The sequence below is a fragment of the Arvicanthis niloticus genome, chromosome 11, assembly GCF_011762505.2.
Source record: "Arvicanthis niloticus isolate mArvNil1 chromosome 11, mArvNil1.pat.X, whole genome shotgun sequence".
In the NCBI taxonomy this organism is placed as follows: Eukaryota; Metazoa; Chordata; class Mammalia; order Rodentia; family Muridae; genus Arvicanthis; species Arvicanthis niloticus.
In genome coordinates this window covers 57,571,294-57,583,302 of record NC_047668.1, presented here as the reverse complement: position 1 = coordinate 57,583,302, position 12,009 = coordinate 57,571,294, and the positions used below count along the sequence as shown (strand labels likewise).

The 12,009-nt window shown below is 43.8% G+C and overlaps 1 protein-coding gene across 3 annotated transcripts in view; it reads left to right on the top strand.

The window, feature by feature from the left end:
- Window positions 1–10,218, top strand: part of Lclat1 (lysocardiolipin acyltransferase 1) — a 118,006-nt gene extending 107,788 nt beyond the window's left edge. For all 3 annotated transcript variants that reach the window (XM_034514487.2, XM_034514486.2, XM_076942242.1), the window contains one exon: window positions 6,845–10,218. In XM_034514487.2, the coding sequence (XP_034370378.1) occupies window positions 6,845–7,347 (503 nt within the window). In that variant the 3' untranslated portion in view covers window positions 7,348–10,218. The remainder of the gene's footprint in view (window positions 1–6,844) is intronic.
- Window positions 10,219–12,009: the final 1,791 nt, after the last annotated feature.

Sequence of the window (12,009 nt, the reverse complement as noted above, 5' to 3'; positions counted from 1 at the left end):
TGAGCCACATGTACCCTGATTCTTACTTAACCTCTCAGGAGAAATGAGTCCCAGAGCTTCTCTCTGCTCACAGCAGCAGTAGCCCTTGGTCATGCAAGCTGCACATGCAGGAAAAATCTTTCTTTCCATCAAGCTGAGGCTTCACATACTGAATGGGAGTTCGGTTTCTGAATGACTGAAGACAAAGCAACTCAGTTTTTAGGCGTTGAGGGTGAATCTAGGCCAAGTGATATAACAGTAGCCAATCATGGTTTGGCAGCTGCCCCGAGACCAGAATGGCTTGTAGTGCAGAACCAGAGTTGAGGAAAAAACAAGACTCACCTGCAGTAGATACTTTTGACTTTCCCTGGGTATTTTTCTTACAAAGACAGTAGCTTGTCCCTGCCTCATTAACAATACCGTTCCTAGCAAAAACTGTACATAAGCCCTACAGCTCTGACAAAGCTGCGTTACAGCATGTACACAGTATAATGAAAGATGGTAATGATGGAGCCTGAGTCTAAAACTTAAAAATGGCCTTTCATGTAGACATTCTAACCAGTGTCAGATGCTCCCCAGGAATAGGAGATGGCCAAAATCTCACACACTTGTATGCCTAAAAGAAAAAACTGGAAGAAACTTTTGTGGACTCTAAAAACTAACAGAAGGAAGGAATGCTGCTGTGGCCATGCCTACTAAGCTTGATGACAGACTGATACACGTTCCCAGCAGTGAGCTCAAACAGATCTACAAAGATTGTAAATTTCTTTCTTTCCCCATTTCATAACCAAGTATGTATAAAATACACCAAAGATAACTTTCCATTTCATTTTGATACCTTGATTAAATAAATTAAAAAACAAACCTAGCTGGATCTGAATTTATAAATTTAATTACAAAGAATGTCAACTTATCAACCAACCATGATACATTTTATGTTAAAATAAAAGCTAAAGGCCACTGATCTTTTTGTTTTCATACTTTAAAAAAAATCATTGTCACCTGGGGCAGAAGCTGGGTTTCATAACTAAGCAAGCTTCTCTTGCACCAGAGCTGACATGTGGTTGTACTGATAACACACCATGATATGCTGGCACTACTCAACTCACCTAAAGACCATCTTGAATGGACTGAGTCAGAATAAACTGACTAAAATTAGGAATAAATAAGACACCTTTCAGCTTCAAAATAAGAACATGCATGAGTCACTTAGACCAACTGGCGTTAAGACTCAAACAGCACCATGTTCATTATTAGAGAAAATTCTGTGATTTCCTACTTGGAACATTATTCTGTTTTTGGTTTTGTTTTGTTTTGTTTCTGATCTGTTTTGTTTTGTTCTGGCCCAAGTTGAAAATTTATGGGATGAGAGAAGCCAATATATAACAAGTAACTCAGACTAAAACACTGTTTTACACTTTCAACCATCATGTCATTTAAAATTTCCTAAAACATCATTTTATGGATGAATGTTTGAAAGAATCAGAGTCCCTAGTTTTTTAATATTTACATAATTTCCACTTAAATAGCATTAAATGGTGTGGTGGTTTAAATATGCTTGGCCCAAGGAGTTGTAGCCTTGTTTGCCTCTTTTCAGAGCAATGACATCACTTGCCAGCAGTCAGTTCCCTGTGACTCCAGCCTTTCCACCCCACTACTCAAGTTTCTCAGAGACATGTATTAAGGGCAGGAGCTACAACCCTCAAGACTGACATGGTTTTGTACTTTCCAAAAATAAGTAGCTTCCCCCAGTCTCCGTTTCCTCATTTGCAGAGTTGTGTCTCTTGGGAGGGAGGCTGTCTTACAAGAGGAAGTCAATGCTTTCAGGTGAGTTGAGTAGTGCCAGCTCTACTCAATTTGAGATGATCAGAGACATCCCTTATGGATATTGCATTTGGAAAACAATCTGTATTAATTGTTGTTGGTTATTTAAACACAGCTACAGTACCACGAATCCTCCTAGTATCTGTTAGAGTCTTAAAAGCTAGATTGGAAAGAGTATGCAACTACTTTGCTCCTCTCACTAAACAAAACAATTGAGATCCCCGTAAGCATGGCTATAGTAACAGAAGGCTAGCTTTATAAAGTAATTCCAATAGCTACGGTATATGACACAGAACAAATCCAGCTAGATTTCTTTTTAATTTAATCAAGGTATCAAAATGAATTGTAAAGTTATCTGGCCCCAGTACAGGCAGGTGGCAGGTAGGTGGCATCCAAGTCTTTAACTCGTCTGAAAAGCAATGAGATCATGTGAAAATGCTTTCTATTGATGGCAGCTAAGTGTACAGATGATGCAAAACCTTAGGAAAAGCAAAAATAGTTTCTATAATCTTTTGCTTTAATTGGTGAGTGAAGGCACATCTCAACCTTTTCCCCCTTTCATTAGTATCTTGTGTGCATGAATCCAACCCTTACCACCATGCTGCCCCATCCCTTGGTTCTTTATCTGGTGGAACTGCTTCCCTTGGGCTCAAGGGCCTAGACCATGAGATCTGGATGAGATACGATACAGAAACAAGCTTTTCTACCTGCATAGAAATGGGCTCTCCTACACAGCAAAGCAGGGCCTTCTGGTTTTTGTGTTGTCTAGAGACTTCGACTTAAAAGTTAAAGCTTATCAGGACTGCTGACTGTCCTTCCTCAGCAAAACCTGGCTCCTTGGCTCCTCCTGCTGCTGTGTTGGCCCAGGTCCAGACCAGGGCTTAAGGAAGCTTTAAACTACCTGGAAAGCTCGGGCTGTGAATGCCTAGGAAGAAATGTCTTCTCGCCTGCTCCCCCTCCTGTTATCTCTTTATTCTAAACACTATAATGCTGTCCTGTACTTATGCTGAATTATAAAAATAGTAACCTTCAAAATTCTAAGTCTCAAGCAATCTATAAGAGACTTTCAGACTATTACCCTTTCAGGAACAAAAATTCATGGAACCCAAGTTAGAAAAACAAAATATCACAAGGCCAACCCAGTCTCACCAGACAAATAGAGGTGGTCTAGTAGATTGTAACATTCATGAACTTACTGTGTGATGTGTTATCTAAAACCAAGGATCTGTTTGTAGAGTGTGGTATGGTGTCGTGGGAAGGGGTACCTCAGCAGGCCCATGCCGAGGCATGCCCTGCCCTGCCCCAGGTACCAGCCGTAGGATGGACAGATGTAGGATAGAAGAGAGTTTATATGGGGGCAAGGAAAGGGGAGTTGAGAAGGGAGGAGAGAGAGAGAGGGAGAGGAGGAGGGGGAGGGAGGCCAGCCAGGAACACATAAGAGAGGGGGAAGGGGAAGGGAAGAGAGAAAGGGCAGAGAGTCAGAGAGAGAGGGGGGAGAGGGAGAGGCAGAGAGAGGCCAAACAGTCCCTTTTATAGCAAACCAGGCCCACCTGGCTGTTGCTAGGTAACTGTTGGGCGGAGCATAGAAGGAATGCCAACACTGTGTCCAAGAGTTCACTTTGCATTTGCCTATTACATTTTTAAAACTTACCAACAAAGAAGGCATAGCTCCCATATTTTCATATTTCATATTTTTAGATAAATCATAAGCATACTGCTCACATGCAAATTTCTAGAACCTCTTTAGGTGCCAAGACTTTAAGGAGGCAAATGTGTGTTTTTGTTTGAGCATACAGTGGCAGGCAGGGCCACCCTGGACTAAAATGGGGGCTGGGGGCTCTCCATTGGAGCTGGATGTTGAAGGAAATTGGATCAAGTGTTTCAGCAAGAGAAATTATTTGTTTGAAATAGAAGGGATTCCGGAGGCAGCCTTATAAAACAGCAAGTTTATCTTGAGTGAAAAAAGGCCCAACTGGGAGGCTCCTGATTGACAACCTCAGATTCTAGGCAAACAGTGCTGAGGATACTGGTGGCGAGGGCATACAAGTGCAGTTTCACCACAGAACTGCCCTAGGGAGAAAGGTTGTGGCGTCTCCTGTTAACCTTATGGCCCCCGATAGTGATAGCTGCCATTCACTGACACTTACTGGGCCATGAGCAACCATTTTTTCCTAAATAAGGTTCTTTAGCTCTCACACCCACTCACTGGTGTGCTTATAGATACAAGAGCCAAGTGAGCCTCAGGGAGACCATGGAACTTGCTCAGCGGGCTTCGCCAGGATTTTGGCGCAAGCTGACACGTCTATAGTTCCCTACTTCACCCTATGCTATACATGTTAGTGAAGCTAGGCTGTCTGTCTTGAGTTCCTGTCATTGTTTGAATACATACAAGTTATTTACTAAGCATCATCATCCCCAAAACATGAAGGGACACACACACACACTTTTTATGAAAAAGTACTTTAGTTTCTCACTGAACTAAGTTATTTTTCTTACAGTTCTAATAAAATTTCTGATGACCAATGGATATTTCATAATAAATATTAAGAAACACAGGAGCTGAGGAACTGGCTCAGTGAGTAAAGACCAATTCCTCTGTAAGCATTAGGGCCTCAGTTCAGATCCCTAGCACCTCTGTAAAGGCTGGACATGTTCCTGTGTGCCTTGAACCCCACTGCTGGGGAGCAGGGACAGATTGATCCCAGGAACTTGGTGGCCAGCCAATCTGGTAAGCTTGAGGTTTATTGAGAGACTGTCAAGAGAAAAGCGGAGCGTGATAGTGGAAGCTGCCCAGCATCCCACTGTGGCCTCCATATGCATGCTCATCCTCATACATGTATACGTCATACACACAGAAGGATCATCATATACACTGTAGGAGAAGGGCTATTGTGGGGCTGTAGCTTGCACCTGGGCATGGGTCCTGTTGGGCTGAGTTGTGGGTCCCTTGAGTCTGCCACCCCAGGTGTCTGGGGTGGGGGTGGGGGGCAGAAGTTCGGGAATTTGACTGAGTTTACTCTCTGCGGAGCAGGGCGGGTGCCTGGCTAGGGTAAGCTGCCGAGTTCCACTCTGGGCTTGGGGAGATTGCAGTCTGAGGTCCTGCGGGAGCAGAGCTCTTGGATTGGGGGGTCTCCAGGCCGAGGTAGCTGGCTGAAGACCAGCTGGTCTCAGCCCTTGGGCACCCAGGCACTGCTGGAAGACAGCAGAAGGACTGAGATTGGGGGGAGGGGGGCTACGGGCTGGACTGGCCTACAGCCGAGAAGGACAAGGGAGAGAAGCTCCACCGCTCACACTACAGCCCCCCACAGGCTAGGAAGTTCAGAACAGACACATTCAAAGATCAAATGTGAGACTGATGCAGAATGAGGGATAGAAGCTAGCAGCCACACAGAGCTGCAGTTTGGCCAAGGGTTTGTTTGAGCAGTACTGTGGGGAGCCAGTAACTGTGATTAAATAGGGTTTGGGTGAAGGGTGAATGCCAGAGGAATTTTTTGAGGTAAATGAAATCTGAACATAATTTTGATTCAGACAATGACATTGCAGGCCATCTTTCCGTCGCTGTGAGGGAAAATGGGAAGATGAGGGTGGAGTTGAGGTACAACATCCAGTAGCAGCACACTGGCTGTGGTGAGCAGCAGACGCGAACAGAGCCTGGCCTGTGTGTGGACACGTTGCCAGTACCACACTGACATTTTAGTCAAGAAAAGGGCTTCCCTTAGGACTGTTGAAACAAGTTGAAACCTGGTCATTGTCCTAAAATAAATCATGGTATAGCCAAGACTGACAGTTAGAGAAAACTTGAAGGACCATTTGTAAGAGTGACCGCTCAGTTGAAAGAGTGCGTGGGGCATGGTGTGGATGACCTCACTTCTTTGCCATCCTTGCTACCGAGGTAAAACTTCGACAGTGAAATATACTCAACTTAGAGTATGATAGAGGGAGACAGTGCTGTCACACCTCAGTCTAGAATATTCCTGCTGTTCCCCAGATTTCCTGTGCCTTCTAGGTACTTCCTTCCCACATAGGAACCACTGTTGTCACACAGGTAAGTCCTGTCTGCATCATGTGCTTCTGATGATGTTCAAGTCCTCATCTAGTCTGTTCACTGGAGGGAAGAGAAGACTAGGGGATGGATATTGTCAAAGAATATTACATACCTGTATGAAACTGTCATAACAAAATCCATTGTTTTATGTAACTGATAAAAACACATTTATGCCAGGCAGTGGTGGCACACGCCTTTAATCCCAGCACTTGGGAGGCAGAGGCAGGTGGATCTCAGAGTTCGAAGCCAGCCTGGTCTACAGAGTGAGTTCCAGGACAGCCAGGGCTACACAGAGAAACCCTGTCTTGAAGAAGGAAAAACAAAACAAAACACTTTTATGTTTGTTCATGGTAGATAATAGCAACACTCACAGATAGCAGCAACAGTGCTTGCCCCAAACACTAGGCTTCTGGGGCCTATGTGTACAGGGTTCAGTTGAATGGTATACACACACACACACACACACACACACACACACACACACACACACACAAAATAGAAAAAATGTGTTTGATAATTTCTTAACATTTGTTTCTAAGGTTTTTTGCTGCAATTATCATGGTCATTTTGAGGTAAAGGAGAACACATTTCTATTGCCTTTGAAGAGATAAATGTGTTATTAGACAGTGTCTGTGTAACAAGTCTTGTGACTGAAGGGCTGGGCTATATCCTTTAATTCCTGCCTCAGATCCATCTCACTGTGTGTGTGTATTCCTGCAGTTCTAGAATGCAGATAACCATTTCTGGGAATGAAGATAGTTTCTTTTTAAAGGTCTTTGAGGTAATTATCAAACAGGAAAAAAAAAAAAGCTAAAAATGGCTGGTAAATATTGACCTAAGTACCCAGAAACACTGGTATTTTTAGCCCTTGTTTGTTCACAGTGGTTCACTCTGTCCTGACTCTATGCTCAAGTCTCTGCCTTGCAGAGTGAGTCAGCACTGCCACCCCATTGACTGTTACTAAAGCAATGCTATTTTCATCTTTCCAAAACCTAGGTAAGAACCTGGATGCTGTTCATGACATCACTGTGGCATATCCTTACAACATTCCTCAAACTGAGAAACACCTTCTTCTTGGAGACTTTCCCAAGGAGATCCACTTCCATGTCCAGAGGTATCCAGTCGACACTCTTCCCACATCCAAGGAGGACCTTCAGCTCTGGTGCCACAAGAGGTGGGAAGAAAAGGAAGAGAGGCTTCGGTCCTTCTACCAAGGAGAAAAAAACTTTCACTTTACTGGGCAGAGCACAGTTCCACCTTGCAAGTCTGCTCTCAGAGTTCTTGTGGTCAAGCTGCTGTCCATACTGTACTGGACCGTGTTCTGCTCTGCAATGTGCCTGCTCATCTATCTGTACGGCCCTGTTCGGTGGTACTTCATAATCAGCATTGTGTTCTTCGTGCTGCAGGAGAGAATATTTGGTGGACTGGAAATCATTGAACTTGCATGTTACCGTTTTTTACACAAGCACCCACATTTAAATTCAAAGAAAAATGAGTAAGACTGTGGTGTTCACCATGTGAAAACCTAGGGTTGTCACAGGAATGTCACAGTCTTCGTAAGCTGAGATAAGTTTTGCATGACTATGTCAAATGTTTCTTACTATGATTCTTTGTTAAAGATATTTTGCACTTAAATTTGTAGGGGAAATATTGCTATGGTTTCTTTAAAATCTCTGAATGTAATTCCAATGCTGAGTATGTAGCAGGGTCAATCGCTGTGACTATCTAGGGCCGGAATATTAGAAACAATCACCAAGCTGTTGAGGCAAGATGGAAGCTTTTCTAAAAGACCAACCTGTTTCTGTCAGACTCTCAGCTCAGAGGCAGCCCTGGCACCATGAGCACCAGCCCCATTGTATCTAAGCAGGTAGGAGACTACCTCCCCATGGCGCACAGTCCATTCTTTAATTCTTTTACACCATTCCAACCCAAAGGTGGAACTGTCTTGTCCTAAGCTGATCACCATTAATAGGGAGCCCTTCATCACTCTTAGCCTCTTGTGCTGAATTAGACAGAAAAAGAACCCCTTCCTCACCTGGAGATCACATCCGCACTCAGCTCAGGGAGCACCTGCAGGCTCTCCATTTGGCTGTTAAAAGACAGAAACTCACACTCAGTCCTGCCTTCCTGATGGTTACCAGGTGTAACTTTGTCTTTAGCGTGTACTGGTACATGTAAAGGCACATTAGAAGAGCATCTGTATTTCAGACTGAAACTGGAAGGCGGGTGTCTGTCCTATGCATGCAGGGTGTCTACTTTGTGCCACTACAGCTACAACAAGCATGCCTGCAGACAGGACAGTTTAGCTAAAGCTCCCAAGCCTTGGTAACTACTCTTAAAACCAAAAATGCTAACTCAGAATGAACTCTTTCAGTGATAGCAAGGACACACTCTCTCTTTTTAGTCATCTCCAACAGCTACATTTAAACCATACACTGACCAACTGTCTGCCGAATGTGCCTCTCATTTGGAAGCAGTGGAGGCATAGTGAACCAGTAGCACCCAGTGTTCTGAGTAAGAGACTCCACTGAACTGCACACCCACATCTATGTCATGTGATTAGTGCAGGGACAGAGGCACATAAGCTTCCCCCTGTGTCCGGCAGTCTCAACAGCTGTTGCTGCCCTGTGTACTCAGACAGTAATCCACCCTTCCTAATGATGGCAGTGCACATCTGTACCTGATGGGGACTTGCTCAGCTTGCCACACACACCACACCGTCTGAGAAAGCCCTTCTGGAGACAGGACACTATTAGCATGTCATGGTTAAGTCTGATTTTGTTTGTTTGTTTGTTTTTTGTTTTGTTTTTTGGTGTTTGTGCACCTGTTAGTGGTGCACTAGAGAAACACAGCAGCCCATGTTTAACTGCTCCATCAAAGCTCGTGTTATTCCTGCTGGGAACTTACTAGTTAGGAGCCGTGCATGCTTGTTCTCAACACAGCTGTTTGACTCTCATGTTTTTAAGGTTAAACACACACACACACACACACACACACACACACACACACACACCGTACAACCCCTCCCCACTTTTTTCTTTCCCTTAATGAGAAAGGCGTCAAATTTTAAGTTTCTCTGAGATTTCCATGGATCACATTTAAATAGCAATATTTATGCTGTTTATGCAAAATAGCAATAAATGGCAATAGGTAGCAATCAGAATTGCATTTGTCCTTCGGATAAAAGGGAAATGCTGGTGGCTTTGCCCACAGAGGCTGGGCTTGGTCAACAGTGCCGTCCATCTCATTGTGTTTCCTCAGACTCTGTCTCTTATTCTTCCCTTCACCCTCTTCTGATCATAGAAAACATTAAGGTAGAAAATACCTTAATTTACTTTATCTAGCCCAAATTCACATTACTAAGTGTAGCACTAGAATTAGAGGATGTGACTACTCTACTTGCTTTAAAAGAAATTTTTTCAAAAGGGGAAAATACTCTTTTAAATAAAAGTCTTAAAATTATAATTATTTGCTCTTACATGTTTAACTGTGTTAAAACCATTTATTTAATTTAAATATATATATATATATATATATATATATATATATATATATATATAGCTAATACTTTTAAACTTAGAACTGCTTTAAGTCAATACTTGAACATCAGTTCTAAGCAAATGTGGCTTTGATGGTTGTCAGCCTGAGGAATGCTCCTGCCACACCTTCAGCCAGGGCTCAGCAGCTGCAGTCCTGTTCCAGCATCTTCTGCTCATGCATTCTAATGATGACCACTCCACACGCAGACATTATGTTAGTGCCCGAGTCTGAATTCTGCAGACAGGTTCCCATTTCACCGACTCTCAAGCCCAGCACAGCTGCTCTAGTATACTCATGATAAAGACTAGCAGAGGGAGCCTGTTGGTGTTAAATTGTTTACATTTCTTTATATAAAATAATGTGCTTTCAGTGCCTTAGTTATGGGCCCCTTTCTTTTTCCTGTTCTAAGAATTCTATACCATATTCTTAGATAAAGTCTCTCCTTGTCACTCACTAGGAGGAAAGCGGTGTTTCAACACCAGTCAGTGGTTGATGGAAACAAAACAATGCTGTGTTGTAACATGGAGAAGAGAGCTTGGTGCTGAGCTAGTGGCTGCCTAGAGTTCTTACACTGTGGAAGACAATTGCTTGGCCACACAGTGAACTTCAGACTACACGTGGCCCTAAAGGTGTCTTGTACCTACCTAAAATTTTTATTTCAGTGTCTTGGTTTTGGTAATTCATTTTTAAAAGATCATTACCTGGAGAACACCAAGTTTTACAAATTAACTCACAGAATGGCCTTAGCTTCAGTGTCCACTGGGATGGATGTTTGTGAATTACCTGTAAAACGCATCCAGAATAAAGTGGAGTGAATTACCTGGTTCAAAGCTGTTGTGATTCTGTGTTGATGTTAATATTTAATAGAAGGGGCTGCACTGGCCAACCGTCTAAGCTGTGATGGCTCTGCTTAGCTCAGGCTGCCATGTTCCGAGGCCATGAGGCCACATGCACACTGCAGCTAGAAACAGCCAGCCAGAAACACCAGCCCTGCCACCCAAGAGATGCCAGCGTGGGTGATGGCTCTGCCAATCTTCCGAGCTGTCTCCACAAGTTTGGGCTGAGCCCAGACCATCCCACCATCCACATGGTACTGGGTAGGAATTAGACTCTAATGCTTAATGATTAACCAAAGGCTTTATATGTTTGGTAATGCTCAATAAACAAGATGCTCACATAATTAGAGGTGTTTTCCAATTAACTAACCTAGATATAAGCTGTTACCCAGGATTGCTCCTGTTATAAGCATGGTTCTCCATCCTCCTCTATCTCTGTCTCCAGCTCCTCCTCTTTTCTCTTTTCCTCTTTCTCTCTTTACTCCTCCCCTTCCTCTCCTTACCCCTCCCACCTTAGCTCCTCCCAACTTGAGGGAATTTCCCACTACAATTCTCTTCTTACAGGAACGACAGAGTAAAGGTCACAGGGCTGTTCCCCACATTGTCATGGGCTTAGCCTATGCCATTGTGTGAAGGAGGATTGGGGATTAGGACAGGTATAGTGTTCACTGATTGAGATGGGGAGGCACAATGCAGTTGAGTTCATGCCCCAGACATGTCAACAGAACCTGTTTTCCCCAGGACAATTGTCCATACCATAAATGTGGGACACAGGTGCTTAAAGAAGAAAGTAAGGACTCCATGTTGCATCCCTCACGTCAATGGGCATGTGACTCTGAAAGCAAATCTTAAACCAAAAGGTGACAGATGTACAAAGAACTTCATTGGCTAAAAGGACACAGCTTCAGGGAACCTATTGTAAGTTCAAGTGCCCATTCTGCCTCTGGTTCCCCAGTGAGCACTGTGTGTTCAAACCCTGGTGTTCCCTGACTGTCAGCCTGGCTCTAAGGGTGTTGGTCCCAAGGAGTGGAGCTTGACAAGAACATGGATTGCAATCCCTCCTCATTCCCAGCTTTACCCATTTTACTGAACCTCGAATGCCAACCATGGACATAGAAACTGCCTCTAGAATACATTCTAAACACTAAATACAAAGACAGTTGAGAAACCCTTTGTGGTTTACCTGGGTAGACTTCACACAGGATCCACATAGCAACATGACCCATGGATCCTCAGGGTTTAAGTCTCATAAGAAAGAATGAGAGAGGCTGCCTTCTTAGTGGCAAACAACACTAAATCCAGGGCTCATTCCTGGACCAGTCACCCAGAAATACAGTGTGGATCGCTCCCTCTTGTTACAAGACACCCTCTAAATCTGGGGATAGGATACATTCTCCTGAATTACCAGCACTGGGCTGGAGGGAGATGCATTTTAAGGCAAAATTAGAAAATCTGATTTATGAGGATAGCCTATTTGTGATAGGTGGCCAAGTGACCACAAATGTCCACTCTACCTGTTCAGCATCTTAAATCTTCCAGACTAGGTGGGCATTCAGTGCTCTCAGGCCCAGCACAGGAAGACAGTGAGAAGTTTCACAGCATTCTGTGTAAGCAGTGGATGTTTAGGAAGCCAAAGATTTCCTAGAGCTTTGTGGAGAGTTTCATCACCGTGTTGGTCACGGTGGCTCATGTTTATAATCCCAGCACTTGGGAAGCTGAGGCAGGAGGATCACAAGGTTGAGACTAGCCTGAGCCACAGAATGGATTCAGAGTCAACTTGTACTA